This window comes from Nesoenas mayeri (assembly GCF_963082525.1).
Source record: "Nesoenas mayeri genome assembly, chromosome: 10".
Taxonomy (NCBI): domain Eukaryota; kingdom Metazoa; phylum Chordata; class Aves; order Columbiformes; family Columbidae; genus Nesoenas; species Nesoenas mayeri.
Window position 1 is genome coordinate 17,543,522 of NC_137560.1, and position 16,415 is coordinate 17,559,936.

The 16,415-nt window shown below is 39.4% G+C and overlaps 1 protein-coding gene across 5 annotated transcripts in view; it reads right to left on the bottom strand.

Annotated features, from left to right (window-relative positions):
• The window catches only part of ATXN7 (ataxin 7), a 62,363-nt gene that overhangs the window by 24,864 nt on the left and 21,084 nt on the right, over positions 1-16,415 (bottom strand). For 3 of the 5 annotated variants that reach the window (XM_080350350.1, XM_080350348.1, XM_080350351.1), the window contains one exon: positions 13,515-13,619. The exons of 1 other annotated variant lie outside the window; for it this stretch is intronic. In XM_080350350.1, the coding sequence (XP_080206476.1) occupies positions 13,515-13,619 (105 nt within the window). Of the gene's footprint in view, positions 1-13,514; positions 13,620-14,091; positions 14,160-16,415 lie in introns of all 5 variants that reach the window. One more of the 5 variants, XM_080350352.1, reaches the window with a different exon arrangement.

Genomic DNA, 16,415 nt, shown 5'->3' on the forward strand with positions numbered 1-16,415 from the left:
AATTGAACATAAACACTTAGATCATCAGTTAATACCTAAGTTCAGAGGCTTAAAATTAACCATGCAAGCTTTGATAATACTTTGTGCAGGCACATAAACCTGTGTACACTGCTTGCTCCCAGGGAACGAGGCTGAAGTGATGAGACTCCTGTTCTAACATAGCTCAAGACAGAAGAGAGATCAGCAGCTCAATATCTGTCACTGCAGAGAACCTAATTTCCAGGTCTTTGGTGTTGCAAGATCATCCAAAACCATTCCACAACCTGAAGTATTCTGCACATTTTGCATCACCAAGAAAATTGTTTTTAAGATTGGGTAGAGAACTTTCAATCTTTTACTTACATTATATTTTCTTGTCTGGTTTTGTGAAGTAAGATAAATGCAGCTCTACCATGTCTCCTTCCACTTGTCTGCATTTTAGCATTCTGTATTTTGAAATGATAGGTTAATTTTAAGAAAACTGGAAGGCTGGATTTGAGGTGGTATGCCCTCCTGCCTCCTCTGCCGACAGAGGTCTTAAAGATACTGGGGTTCATCATTAGCATTAAAATCAGCATTCAGACAGCAAAGTCAGGACCTCTCGGAAGGCAGGAGGATCTTCACTGACCAGTCATCACGTGCACACTCCAGCCGAGCTGTGGCATGTGAATGCCCTGGTAAACCGGCAGGCAAACCACGACATGAAACCTGAAGCTCTGTATGTGCACAGAGCAGGAGGTGTTGCAACAGGAGGGAGAGCAACTGCAAAACACACAGGACAAAGCCACAGACAGCCAGGCTTCATTATCTCCACTGCGCATGAAACAATTCATTTATCCTTTCTCAAAATTCAGCAATCTCAGGCAGCAATTTCACAATCACTTTAAGCTGGCCGGTGCGAGCTAATAGTGCCGCAGCAACACGCGTTCCTGTCCTCTCCCCCAATCCCGAGTGCTCCGTTCAAGCCTTCGCACCATCTGCTCTCCCCATAACAAAGAGCAAAACCATCCCCTCAAAGGCCTGACAGTCTCACAAACCACAAACCTTCTTGTGCCAGAGCTTGTAATTAACTGAGCGAGGATGAGCAAGAATTAAAGTGTGACTTGATCCCAGAGAATGGGCTGGAGGCCTAAAAAACTGGGGATGACAAAGAACTGGGTTGTGAGCTGCAGTAATGATTAGTTTGCCAGTTCCTAGAACTTTTGAAGGGTATATATATAAAAAAAAAATTGAATTTCCAAGTGATTTCATCCGATTGATATCAACACTGCATAAGCTGGTCTTGCTTATACTGCACCCTGCTTATGTTTACATTTAGTACTGTTTAAAATGATTTTCTTGTAAATATTTTGCTTTAGAGAGATTGTTTGGTTACTTGCTACTATTATTATTCTTCCTGGAAGGAAGAGAATGATGGGCTGTGAGCCAACACCCAACTTCTTAAAGTTGATCAATTGAGAACTCCAGTGTGGTTACTTGGAAAACTGACTTTGCTGCTATGGGGGGTGCACAGAAAGAACCCTGCTGTCTGCTATTTGACACCATGAAACCAGCCTTAGCAATGGGAGCGGCACAATCATATACAGAGTAGTGCTACTGATTTGTCTTTAAGGCCTTGTGTAGCTTTTTTTCCCCCAAAGCTGGAAATGAGCGCTTTGAAGTACCATCAGGAATGGAATTCCCAGAACCTCCAGAAACACCAGGCAATGGATTTTGAAATCAGTGGATTTTTCTCTCTTACAACTGCTACTTTGGAGAGTGCCTTACATGCTAGAGAAAACACAAATGTATCACACAAGATTTATGGTTCTAGTGTCCTCTTTTCTTTTCCAAGTGAGCATGCTTAGAAGTTCCTTAGGTTGCAGAAAAGTGGAGCAAGTCCAAAATAAAATGGATGACTGAGTACAGAGGAACAACTTGACAGGCTTGTTGATGCACAATCAAGAGACAGCATTTTATGCCTTAGTATCAACTCCACATACACAACATGCTTGTTTATACCAGAAATACAAAATACAACTTCTACCCCTACAGCACGTGTGTACACACAGAGAATTAAGGCTTCTGTATAGACTTATGCCATTTTCAGGGACTAAAGACAGGAAAAGACACTTAGTACATCAGATTTCAAGCGTCCAGTCACAGCTACTACAGTGGACCACTGCCACCTGGACAACTGGGACAGGACATATGAAGCTGCCCAGGAGCCCACCAGGGCTTTCAGCACATCCTAAGAATCTGCCAAATCTCCAGCCTCCACAGGTACATTCTTGCGATCACAGAGAAAGGCGAGGGCTATGTTCCTGAAGGTCAGTACCGATCCTCATTCTGAACACCAATGGATCCTATGGAGACCATGCTGTACTGAGAAAATAACTGGCCACTATCGAAATTAAGTGACACTAACTGTCATTCTCAGTCCATGACAAACAAGATGTGAGCATCCAGCCTCGCAATGCTATGTCCATATATAAGTTTATATCATTTCTACAGCTATCAAAGCAGTCACAGGGGTTTGTAGAAGCTGCAGAGCTTTGTGACTCACATGGTGACCTCTGGTCAAGGAGTACATGGCATGATGATGGGGATGGGACTGAACTGTGGCAGTTTAAAACCTTTCCTTTGACCTTAGAGGCCAGGAGAGAGCCAACATGGCATGGTTCCAGGCATATACATGGTTACGTGTGGCTTGTCCAAGGCCATAAGCCAAAATGAAACTGAAGAAAATGAGTGCTAGCTAGTCCCATGCCAAAGATGAGAAGGGCCGGAGCCTTACAGAGTACTGCAAGGCTTCTCATTATGATCTAGAAAAGTGAAAGCAATGAAAACAATTAGTTCACTAAGCCCAGCTTAATACAGCATCAAAATACTTAGCGTACAAACTCAAATGAAGACTTCAGTCATGTAGTAACAAAGATGACACAGCCTGTTTACCTCTTACCATGAATTCCATGTGAATATCTCTCAAAACTATCAAAGTATATCACACAAAGCAGCTGATCAGCTCAAACCCAGCTCTACAAATAACCTACAAACATCTGAAAGTTTCAGGCTCCAAGTTGGAAGGGGGCACTGAAAGGGGTACATCTGCTCCCTAACCCACAGAATTAGCTGCACCACGTAGCAGAAACTGGGTCTTTTCCCACCACCAGACACAACAAACAGGTTCTTTGCAGCCCATGGGGTCACACATAGAGGACAGAGAAGAATACAACTTCTGACTGGTAGAGGAACAATATTTTATGAGGTAAAAACATAAGAAGGTGATCTGCCTAAAAGGGATGGCTTCCTTTTGAAAAGCTACTCTATACAGAATTGCAAGCTAAAGATTTTCTGACAATCTTGCCAAGCAATGAGGAAAAACTCAGTTATGTAGGAACTGCCTCAACTCTCCAGGAGCCTGGTCTAATTGCATCCTTTAAAAACCAGAGCAAAGAATGAGTTTCATACCAACATGGGCAACTCATTATTTGGGGAAGAGAGAACAGAAAAGAGGACAAGAATCTCCTGGTGATAGCTCTTCTTTCTCTAACACAACCTGGAGAAACAAGTTAAAATATAATTGCAATCTTTGCAGCCAGCAGTGCTCTCAGATATTGCAGAAGGTGTATGAGGCAGCAGAACAGGCAAAGTTTATTAGGAGTTTACATATTAGACACACTGATAGCTTATTTCTCCAACATCATTTTTCCTGTTGTTCAAAGCATTAACCTGTTGCCCTGGTGCAGGACACCTAGAGAAACATCTACATAAATTCTAAAGTAAAAATATTCCTACACAAGCACTATGCTTTTTGTTTTATCAATAGCATATAATAGAGTTTGGAAGTATTTTGGCTGTTACTGCCTGAGACAGCTAATGATGGCCTTATTTAATCGATAACAGCATCACAGACTTCAAGTTTTATATGGTACTTATTTCTGTTTGCTGTTTTCTACATTTTGAGAATATTTGTAATTGTTTTCAAGTTTCACGCAGTTGTAGAGCTCTTATACAGCTGGGTAATACAAAAGCTAGTCCAAGATCACTGTTTGAATCTGTTACAGGTGGATACATCACAACAAATGGGAAACTGAATGGACTTCAAGGCCATTTACACTGTATATATAATTATTTAGTGTATAACCAAATTAAGTCTAATGAGAAGCTTAAAAAATAGCATTAATTATGCTCTTTTGAAAGTGAATTTCAGCCTGCAATTTTTTTAAAAAACTTATTTTAATCACGTGGCTACTGGTTGCTATTCATCAATAAACTTACAGGTTTAATTGTATACAAAGTGTTATACACTCCCTCTTCTGGTAATATCTTAAAAACACAGTTTCTAGACTTCTGTGTATCACACACTAGAATTTAAGTGTATCATATTGCCTGCAAAACCAAAATAAACAGTCTTTCAGATGTTGACATGATACTGTTCTTTTAAAAAGTCATCAAAGCGGTGATCAAAAATGAGTAAATAAATAAAAGGTGAAAATTACTTGCCATAATACCTAAGTAGGCAGCCTACATACTTTGCAGCTGTGCCTTAACCCACAATGTTACTGATTCCTTTCAATTTGATAAGAACAATATTGTCTCCAGTGTTTCCTGAGGTGTGACACTCCTGTCCATGCCTGGTGACCACTTGGTGCACTACTGCTGCAGGTGAGAATGCAGCTTTCAGAATGCTGCCTACTTTTGCTGAGATAGCAAATGAAGAAGTTCCTACAGAACACGGCTTGACGTGGCTCCAGCACGGGTAACTGCCTCCCACCCAGCACACTGCCCCCTTTCCTCTCCACTTGTAGAGAACTGGTGAGCGCTCCAGTCACTGCAAAAGCTGGGTGCAAGCTACAAACACTCCAGGCATCTCCTGCTCTCTAAACAAATATTAGTTAGAGTATAGAATATGAGAATTTAAATAAACTAAAGAAGTCCAGCAAGAAACAGTGAAAGGGATGTATAAGAACACCAACATAAGATGACCTATAATAAGAGCACATGCATGCACATATCCATCTCTTTCTTTGATGGCCAGCGCCTAATCACCCCAGGAGAGGTGTCTCAAGTGGGATGCACTGCTCTTGCCCCCAACTCTCACCAAAATGTGCAAAACCCAAGAATGCCATGATGTTACACACTAACAGCATTGCTGCCAAAACATTACGAGAGGAAAAACTAGTAAAAAAGCTTTTGTTTGTTTTGCCCTGTTAAACCTCTCTTCCTTCCTTCCACTTCTCCCCCTCATTACAGAGTAATAAACCCAGCACTGTGCCCACTTCATTCTCCCTCCTGCAAGGTCATTTTCTCCTACCTTATTTAGCTTCCTCTTTATTGTCTTCACCTACTTCTTTTTTATATGTATTTTACTTAAGTTCTTTGTTTTACATTTCCCTTTTTAGCTATTCCCCCATGTCCTCTCCTCCCCCTCCTTGGACACACACCCACCGCAAACCACTAAGTTCTAGTTGTGCTGAACCAGCCCTGCCAAAGCTGCCGTCCTCCTGCCCGCTGGTGCCCAGCCTGGTGCTGCACAGCTCTGTGCTGGGAGCAGTGGGATCTTGGCCAACACATTAATGTGACTGATGGTTACTGATGAGATTTACTATCTGACCTTTGTAGCTGTGCTTGCAGAGAAAAAGAGACCATGTGCAAATCCTCTCTCTTCCAAATGCAGCAGTTGTTCGAGAGTCGGCTGGTGGGATGAGAGGGTACAGTCTGTGCAACTTGAAACTATGTGCTTCCACGAAAAAAAAAAAAAAAAGCAAAAACCAACCCAAACTATTTTCTTCATGACAGCTCAATACTCAACATTGTTCTACAAGCTTCTCAGAATACTTCTCCCTGGAATCACAAAGCGCTGTGGTGTTCATTTGAGTTTTGCAGTTCTTGGAATAATCTACACAGTTCATGAAAACACATACTTCTCCCCCAAAATTAAATTAAGACATCCTTATAAATAATTGATCTGTGTGTGGTTAGCTTTTGAAATTAAACTACCTCTAACCCCACTCTCCAACACCAAGTTCACATCTCAGTGGCTCTGACACATTCCCAATGCTCCTCCACAACAGTAGAAGTCCTGCCCCTTTTTATTCTGATTCAGGATTCTTCCACCTCCCCAGCTCTTCAACAGGTTGCAGCTCCATTCCTGTGTGCTCAGCTCCGGGCTGTGTGCCCGCAGCCTGCCCGGTGTTGTGCCGCCTCCTCTGGCTCAGCTCCAGCCCTGAGGAGCAGCTTCGGCGGCAGAAAGAGCCCCTTTAGCTGGGAAGGAAACCTTCCAGGGATGTAGAACATGTAAGCTGATGCAGAACGGCCTTCCCCGAACCTGCAGAAAACCTGCAACGATGGATGCAAGAGCCGTGTTCTGCTCCATGTGCCGTCTCAGCATTCAAAATGAGTTCTGAATAATGAAACTCAACATGGACTTTTAGATCGGTTAACTCACCCATTGTCAATCGTTTTTAACTGCAGACCTGATATGTCTATCCCAGCTGGCTTCTTCCTAAGCGTAGCTGTAATCAAATATACTCAGCAGCTACTTTTTATGAGAGCTACTTGTTCCCTCTAGATCTTACTCCCAACTATCGGACACCACACTAACTTTCCTCCTCCTGTTTAACAACTATTTCTGTGAGCACAGTGATCACAGCGCTGCTTCCTCTTTTCCCACAAAGATAAATATCTTTGTTTTTCTTTCTTTCCACTTGTTCTTCCCCATCAATGTTTACCTTGAAAAGGGAGCAGTCGATCCCAGTCTCCAAATACCTAGCAAGGGGATCACTATAAAGGAGCAGGATGTTCATGGAACCCTTGTATTATTTGGTATGTTAGGCTTATTCTAAATACTTTAACATTTTAGTAAGCATAGAATTATAAATATATATATATTATATAATTAATAGAATTATAGATATAGATATTATCTATTCAGCCAGTAATAAAACACAAGGATATCTACATGTAGGTCTTCTGCTATGGCAGAACAGCATGAAATTTGATTCACGCTAACTGAAGGTAAGAAAAGTAAAAACCATACAAAAGCACTTTAAGTTTGCAATATTTTAGCACACATGGTGCAATAGGTAGAATAACATGAGTTACACAGTAAGTGGTAAACTAAACAATCGATTTATTTTTTAAAATCTGAAGGTGAACATCACTTTTTTTTTTAGCTGATACTTCAGATTGCTTTATGTCTTCAACCAGAGCCTGATAAATCCATGCACTCACAAAAAAGGAGGATGTTCTACTAGAAAACTGCTGTCAACTTCTCAAACAGACTCCCTGGGCTTTCATATAATAAACAAAGACCACAGCCATCATGTTTACAGAAATATCCTTCTGCACATGAACCATTTGCGATGTTACAATTACCCACAGCACCTCACTTCATCGCTCCTCAAAATCTGCATGGCAGAACTTGTTTGTGACTCGAAATCCCAACTTTAAATCTTACCATTTGGTATTCAGCTAACAGCTTTGGGGTACACATTTCAAAGCCCAAAATACATTTGCAGAGTTTCTTTCCAGGTGGTAAATACTTTCTTATTTAATGATGCATTATTTAAAAATAACTAAATAACCAGCTGAAGCTTTTTATTTTTCCTTTTATTTTTTCTGAAATGAATCCTGTGCTGACCTCTAAGCCCATTCCCTTCTGGGAATATGCCAAGATGATTCTTGCAAAAGCTATAGAATTTCACAAATCTCTGCCAAGAAGAAATTAAACTAGTTGTTGCTGGCCATGGAGACTAAGATCCAACTACTGGAATCTGGACTGTGTCAACTGCTGTGAGAGGACTGTGTATCTGAATAGAAGCTGCTGAAGCTGCCAAAGATAATTTGTTAAATCATATACATTAACTCAAGCCACAATATGCCAAATGCCACCTGTGCACAATTGGCAATATGCTTGGCAAATGACTACAGCACATCTGTGACACACCGCATAATGTTCAAGTTTCATTTTGGTTATTAGACTGCTACAGAAGATTACCAATAGCCAAGAAAATTCCCATGATTTATACAAAGCGTTTTCATATTGCTTTAAAAAGACATTAACTAACAGTGGACACTTAATTACTGAAACAAATTGCTTGCTGATAAAAGTATGCAGGCCATAATAAGCCTTATCGCTCCAAAATGCAGATGAGCTCAAGCAATGTCCTATGAGGAAAAACAAAACAAAATCAAAAAACCCCACCAAACAACCCCCCAGTCCTCAGGTCCAGTGGCTTTGGAACAAGATTCAGTACATTCCTTTCTTTCCCTATCTGCTTCAAATGCTGCCTTGTGCAGACACTTTATCTTTGACTTGTTAATCCATACTAAACACACTATTCTATTCTAAACAAGCAACATGTGCAGAACTTTGAAGAAATAGAACTTAAGAGTTAAATACCAATCTTGGATTTTTCAGAAGGATTAGCTGATGCCAAACTTGAGATAACAGAAAGAGAGTAAAACAAATTTATATTCAGTTCACAGTATGTCAGAAAAAAAACAGATATGTAACACTGCAGGGGCTGTAATACTTAAATTACATATGATAAAACAGCTAAACTACAACAGGATATTAGCAGGGACAGCTAACGGATCATTTATCCCAATTTAAATCACAACAGATATTCTCTCTGAACCCAAGCACTTAACACCAAAACCACTCCTTATCACTAGCGAAAGTAGTAAATCTGCTAACTAAAGGTGGGTGTGAGAACTGGCTCAGGGAGGAATGAGTATGATTAGACAATAGGTGAAGGAGATTCAGACCTTACAATGACTTCCAGGATGAACCCAAATAAGTAACACAAGCGACCATTTCTCTACCGCCAGGATCTGCCCTCTGAGTCTCTCCAGCCTGAGTATAAGGTTGTGGGATGACCTTTTCTATTACAACCTCCTAGAAACCACAAAAGGTGTGCATATCTGTATTATTATCCCATTTCTGACTCCTATACTTCATGTGTGAAGCTGCACTGATCAGAAATGGAAATGCTTAAGCTCACAGAGCATCAACAAGCAAAGCTCACACTAGTGCTCACTTTAGCCACTGCATGCGAAAACTATGGAAGTTAATCAAAACACTAAACACTTTTTTAATGACTCAACAGCCCAACACACTACTATCATCTCTTTCCAATACGTACTGTATTAATGGTTTTCACAATCATTACATGACTCACATGCACTCTCAGTTTAAGTTTTACGGGTGGCTGCCATTATTATTGCTCAGAGTTTAACCCCACTTCGCATTTACGCCAACCAAGGCACAGAAGAAACAAACAACTCTGCCAAAAAAATCCTAGGAAAAATGAGAAGGAGGAAACCTCACATCTCCACACTGACACTGCATCCACTCTGCTGAGCTGCTTCCTCTCTCCAAGGCACAAAGCAGCCCAGATGGTGCAGGGGAGCGTCTCTGCTCATACAGGAGGCTGATAACCACAGAGAGATGCGATAAACCTGTAGAACGGCTGAAATACCATCGGAAGGTCACACAGCCTGAAAACCACAGCGCTTCAGGGTTTCCATGAACAACCTGAAGTAACTGTCGCAATGGCTTCCTCCAAGAACAGCCTTTCAGTGCAGCACAAAACCATCTCTAGTGTGTTGTTGTGGGAAGGAGAGAGAGGAAATAAAAGGGACACAGGCACATCCCGCTGTCTGCCAAGGAGTGTGATGGTTAGCAATGTGGCAAAGTCATTTTTATCTTAAGAATTAATATATTACAAGAGGAGACTGTGCAGGAACTTAAACACTGTTTAAATACAGAAGGAGAGTCTACGTGGCACAGAAGGTGGAGAGGCTGGCACACGATCGTCCAGAGTGTAGAGCAACATTCCAGCTGGAGAAAAACACTGTTTTTTTCAGAATAGGTCATCGTTATAAGTGATTTCAGGTGCTTTACCCATGAGATTGAATGCCTGAACATTATATCTTTTTTCATCTTTCACCTCTGAATAGATCTTGAGCCATTCAGGGAAGATGCTGATACCATGAAAGCGTAACCATTCAAAAAGCAACAGCAAGACTACTAGCAATAAAGGACTTAAATCTCTTGCTCAGCCCCACCAATGAAGTGGTTGAGATCTGACAGAACAGAGGATTTGTCTTGAAATGACCCTTCTCAGCTGGCTGGTCTCCTTCTGCCCTGCCAGACCCCCAGCATTGCTGCCACCCTGCACAGGGAGGGTAAAACTCTTTGGGTGTATGGACAGTCAGGTGCTGTGCACAGCCTGGAAGAAACACCATAAGCAGACTTCTGATATCTCATTATATTGCTTTTATAACCTACATGTCCTGTTACACATATCAAATATGTCACTGAATTCTACGAATCAGTGATAGCAAACATACCAACAGTATAGAATAAATTATTAAATATCTATTCATACTCCAAATGCATGCTTAGATTGCCTCAAAAAGTAAATTTAGTTTTGAATTGATATTTTCTAGTCAAACCTATGAAATAGAAAAGCGTCATTTACATATAAAAATCCATGATTTGTGTCAATAAAGTATTTTACTAAAAAGGTCGAATATCCTGATGAACAAGTTCACATTCAAATTATATCTGACTACTTGTGGTCCAGGGAAAAAAAGACAGCATATGCCCTGAAATGCACTTTCAGCCTACCTAGTTAAGTAGTTTATCACAAATATGCCTTGGAAGAAATTAATTAGCTCATTAGGTTTTGCTAATAGTTTGTTTGGCTTTTCTTTGACAAAAGTGACATTTTAAAAGAGAATATTCTACTTCAGAAAACAAAATCCCATGTGACAAGTTTCAAAGAACACCAAGTACAAGCAACACGTACCACCAGCACTTGTAGAATATTTTAAGAGATTACTATTTCTCTGGTAACAAAAATAACTTTAAAAGATCCTAAGAACATCACAAAGGTACAGCTTCATTGATGCACTCTCATTTTTCAGAACTTGAAGTAATCTCTCCTTTGTCAATTCCTGAAATAATGGCACAAATAAAAACCTAATTCACAGAAAACTGACTGTGATGAATTCAAAGGGCTTTATTTTTTCATAATCACTACAATGTAGATTTGGGTTTGAAAGAACTGCATGTTTTGAGGACTTCAGCAATTTCCTCCTCCTGAAGCACACTGTGTTAAAAAAAAAAAAATATATATATATACACACACCATTGCTTGGTAATCAATCACCTGCCATATTTATCAGCTTTCACAGTCAATTTGCTAAAACAAGGGACAACTGCATAGGGATTTCAAGAATGTGAGAACTGATAAAAAACAATGAGAGCTAGCTCTACACAAAGTCACCAAGTCCGCCTTCCTACCTTTCAGAGGCTATTAGTATGGCAAACTAAGGTCCTTTAATGACGTTCACCCCACCCAAGCCTGTTTTTCTCATCAGAATGACCCCGCCTGTTTCCTCTGCTCACCGCAGCCCTCGCCGAGCAGCGTCTTCATTGTTCACAATGAGCTTAAGAAATACTAAGAATAACCTCGTCATTTCCAACCCCTCCTTCCACCTTTCTCTCCAAGTATGAATCTGCCATTGATGTAAGGTTTACATTACTAAAGTTTTATCCTCAGAGCTCATGGCCCTACAGTGTGATAAAGAATGGGAACATTGCATTCATATTTACTCTTTTATTTTAAAAAAAATATTTTCTATACCTTCATTTTGCAGTTCCCTCTTTACTCTGTCCCTTTTAAATTACATGTAGTGCTTGCAGAAGAGTTTGAATTAATTTAATGTAACAAGTTTAACACTGGTGCAAGCAGCATCACAACACCTCGTGTTTTCATGTCGACACTCAAGAAGCAATGCTGTATCTAATCAGTTCTTGAACTGCTTCTTCAACCTGCCCTCAAGCCTGTCACACCAACAGCTACAATACTGGTTCCTACAATAAAACTACCCGTTTATCAGACAGTATTTGCAGATCACCTGCTCATTTTGGAAAGACAACCCGAAGTGTCTGCAGACATCCCCAGCTCTTCATCACCGCCCACCTGAGCCAGCCCCATATTACTGACCTCAAGATGGAAGAGTCAATGTGCCAACACTCCGAACTGGGTACCGTCCAGTTCTGCCCCATAAATTTATTTGTAACTGTCACAATCCATTTAATATGGTAATTTAGAAAGACTTGTCGGACATCCCAAACTGATATTCAGTGACAGGTGAGGAATCACAATGGCAAGGGGTGGACTTGCTCTTGGCTGATACAAAGGCAAGCAGAGGAAGACAAGCCAATGCTTTTTTTCTTCTTCCAGCTCCCTACAGCTCTGGAGGTTTATGTACACAAAATTGTGGGGTTTATTAAATAAAAATAAAATGAGTACTGCCATCCACAAAATAACAAACAAACCAGTAAGAATTATGTCACAAAAACTACTCAGATTCTTTTCCAAGTCAGTCTGTGCAACACGACAGCAGAATCCAGCAGCAAGGGCAGGGGTATAATCCATAAGGCATTATAACACAAAAGCAAACAAGTGAGAGGTGGAAAGGATAAGAAGTTCACCCTCTGCACAGCACAGGAAGACAGACCCTTTCCCAGTCTCTAGGAAGCAGCAGAAATCAGTATATCTTTTCTTGCCAAAGGGCTGGATTATTTAAGATGCAAGAAAAGTTATTACTTGTTCTCAACATCAGAAGAGACTCCTGACCCCTATCCAGCATCTTCTGTCCCTTTAAACACCAAGGCAACCAGTAGGTGCACTGGCCTAGAAAAAAGGGAATGCATACAAATACACACACACAGAGGGAGGAAGGAATAGTATGGAAGATGCTCTGTCCATCTTTTTTATAAGCACTTGCTCCGAAAACATCTCCTGAATTGCTCAGAAAACATCTCCTGAATTTCCCAAGAAACAAAAAGCTGACTGCCAAAAACTTCCGATCCAAACATTGGCATGAAATCGCGATAATGAGATTAATTTAGAATCTTGCCAACCTCCCCCAGTTTGGCTTGTAGGAAGTAACTGAGCACTTGAACTTGCGCAGCACTTCACATTTCCTCAGTCCTCTGTAAACACTGGCTAACACCAACCAACACAACAAGAGCTTCCTAGCATAGTTTATATACAAAACCATTGGACCAGTAAAACAAACACAAATTGACACTTCCGAAAATAAACAAACAAGCTTACTGGCCATTAGAGGCATACTATGTTTTTACAATGAAATTTGCATGTTTAGCTTTTAGCTCAAGTTCACACTGTAATAGAACCCATGTAGAAATAATCTGTATAAATATACAAGGAGAAATGACATAGAGAGACACAAACACACTACACACACTGTCTGTGAAATACACTATATGTATGTCATTTCAAAATTGAACTGTATGTATGCAGCATTTCAGAAGGCATTAAAAAAATTAAAAGGAACAAGATCTTTATGTAACTGCATTACAATGTATATAAAATGATTAAACACAGGTTATGTTTTTTGACATTATTTATAATTTAATGATCTATGTACCATCAATTTAAAAAAAATGGCAGGCTTAATCCTGATTTAACCTCACCCTTAATTATTAAAAATAGTTAAGCACTTACCATAATGTGATTGAAATGCCTGTGGTTTTACGACCTGATTACAGTGGTTACACATCACCAAATAGAAATCATCATGAGACGGGCAAAGACCAAATATTGGCATATCTAAAAACAAAAAGACAAAATGGCATCTCTCAGCTGCTGACAATTATTGAAAAACAGTTTAATTACAGAGCCATGACACTACTGTTGAATCATAATTGTAATACATTTGTATTAAATTTGAAAATGAGGAAAAAAGAGCATATAATGCAATAGATAATTTTGCGCTGGAGTATTACAAAAGCAAAAATCTTCCTACAAAGATAAATGTAAAATGAGTGATTACTTGTAGAAAACATCTATTAGAAAACTGATTTAGGACTGATTATCTTATACCAGATGCAAGAATGTAATGAAAAAAAAGAGACTGACTTCAAATGACAAACACAACACGAGGGGATGTTTTATGTATTCTGAAAGGGGCTTGGATTTGATTCCAATTTCATTAAATGAACTCAACAATGAACTTTATTTTCTATTTATTTTTTTAAAACCATTTTAAACACACAGTTGTTTACCAGGCAGTATTACATGCCTAATGGTTTTATTTGTTTAACAGTGCATTATAGTCCAGCCATCTGCTGCCAGAGATCTGTGTAACAGCTATAAGAGAAAGAAATAGAGATAACAGTATGTCAGAGCATGTGTGGATTTCCAAGATAACACACATACTTGCAGAGTTTTCCTAATAAAATGAGTTTCTACAATTTTGTTTTTAAGAACACAGTTTCTTCAGAATATAGTTTAACAGTTAAAACTGCATTCAGAGTCTACTGGAGCATTAAATACAACATTTATTACACAACTTAAAGGTATATTACATTTATATAGCTAAAAACATTATTCAATCATTAGAAGACAAAAAAAGAGAAACTGCAAACATAATAGTATAAATTCATTATTGCCAAATATGTGGCTAAAAGATCTATAATGCTATTTAAAGCTTTAAAACTGATTATAAGAAAACTTATTTTATTTTTAAAAATACTCAAATAATAGATTTATCTTAACAGTAACTTAGAAATTAAGTTCAACTTATTTACCTCTGTGCTAGAACTGACCCCAGAGTTTCATTTTAAAGCTACTGATTTCCCTGTGGGTATTTTTAACAATGTCCATATTTTTGTTCATTAATGGAACACCAATTATGAAATAAGCTGAGTGGGCTGCATTTTTAAGAGTGAACATGCCGTAACACAAGGTGACTGCTGGCACAATGAGCCCTGTGGAGCCTCATGGGTTCCACTTTGTCCCCGGCAGACAAAAGAATGTACCCATACCCAATGGCTTCCAGAATGAAGGGCTCCCATTGCAGTTTCTTCATCATAAAACATTTATTTATTTTTCTGTAAAAAATAAGGTCTATCCCACGTTTTCAAAAAGCTTATTACTGCTATATTAAAATTAAGCATGATACCCGCAATAACAGCTGTAAGTGGATTTTGCAGTTGGATGCAAATGCAATGACCATGGACATCTGATGTGACTGTGATAGATCAGAGGTACACTTATCGAAGTTACAGGCACCTTTTTGCAATGGAGGTTGCATTAAATAATGTGATTTGCACTTCATTAAGTAGCAACTCTTGCTTATTTATTTATATGATATTTATTAAAGAAGTATCAAGGCTTTGGGTACGGTTTACTGCAAATTAGTAAATATATGCTGGGAAAAAACAGGAATAATGAACTATTTTTCAATATCTACCTTCTGTGATTTAATATTAAGCTAGGTAAGAAAAATAAAAGGTATAAACTTAAATGTCATTGCTAATACTTCATGCAGGAGCTCTTTGGGTATGGTTGCGTAAAAAAAGTTTCCACACAGCAAGCAAATCCTCCAGGGTAACTTCCACGTGACTCCTGATACACGGTGATGAATGGGACAATAACAGCGCGCACTGCCTGCTATTTACACTGGTAATAGCACACGGACAGGCTACTACTGTAAAATGTCTAACGAACTGTAAATCCACACCCGGTAACCTGTTCTCGTAACCAGATCTTTGCACACAACATAGGATTCGCAGACTTTACACCAGCTTGTACAGCAAATCATTACCACAAGGGAAGGATTGCCCACTCCTGTGTCTCTTGCAACATCAAGCACTTCTTGACACTAGTCTGAGATATCACGTTCACACTATTTAAGTACCTTTTATGAATATTTGCTGGCAATACAGAGCTGCAATTTTAAACCACAAGTGAAACTAATTGGCAGAAACTGATGTAAACAATAATGTTTTCTTATTTCAGTTCTGGGAACCCCAAGAAATCTGAATAATTTATGAGTGTCCTTTACACTGTGAAGTACATCTTCAGAGTTTTCAAATCAAAGCTCCAAGTGACAGAAAGCAAGGCCAAAACACTAGGAAATACACAAACTCATGAAGAACCATTCCAAGAGTAAAACCACTTGACACAAGAAAAAAGGATTCGCTGTACACTCAAAAATCACAGCTGTGATTTCAAGGGAAGTCACACACGAGGCTCCAACCAGGTCACACAAATCAGTGTGAAAAAACTCTTCTACCCCCACAGTGCTCTGCTACAGTACAGATCAGAGAGCAGCACCTCAATCTAACCAGCGCGGGAGGAGGTTAGAGTCCTACACACAATTCCTTTTATTTTCTCACATAAGGTAAAATAAACCAGAGCTTTTTATTATCAAAGCATTTCTTTAAAACAGATTTAATCAAGTCCTTTTGTTAGAGAAGCCCATAGGACCCCAAATAAGAATGGAACCTGGCTATGCTACGTGCTGCATGAACACATGAGACCAGATACTCATAGGCAAAAAGCAGTAAAAATACTTCATGGAAACCTGAATGTTAGTTTTAACAATGTGTTTGGAACTCT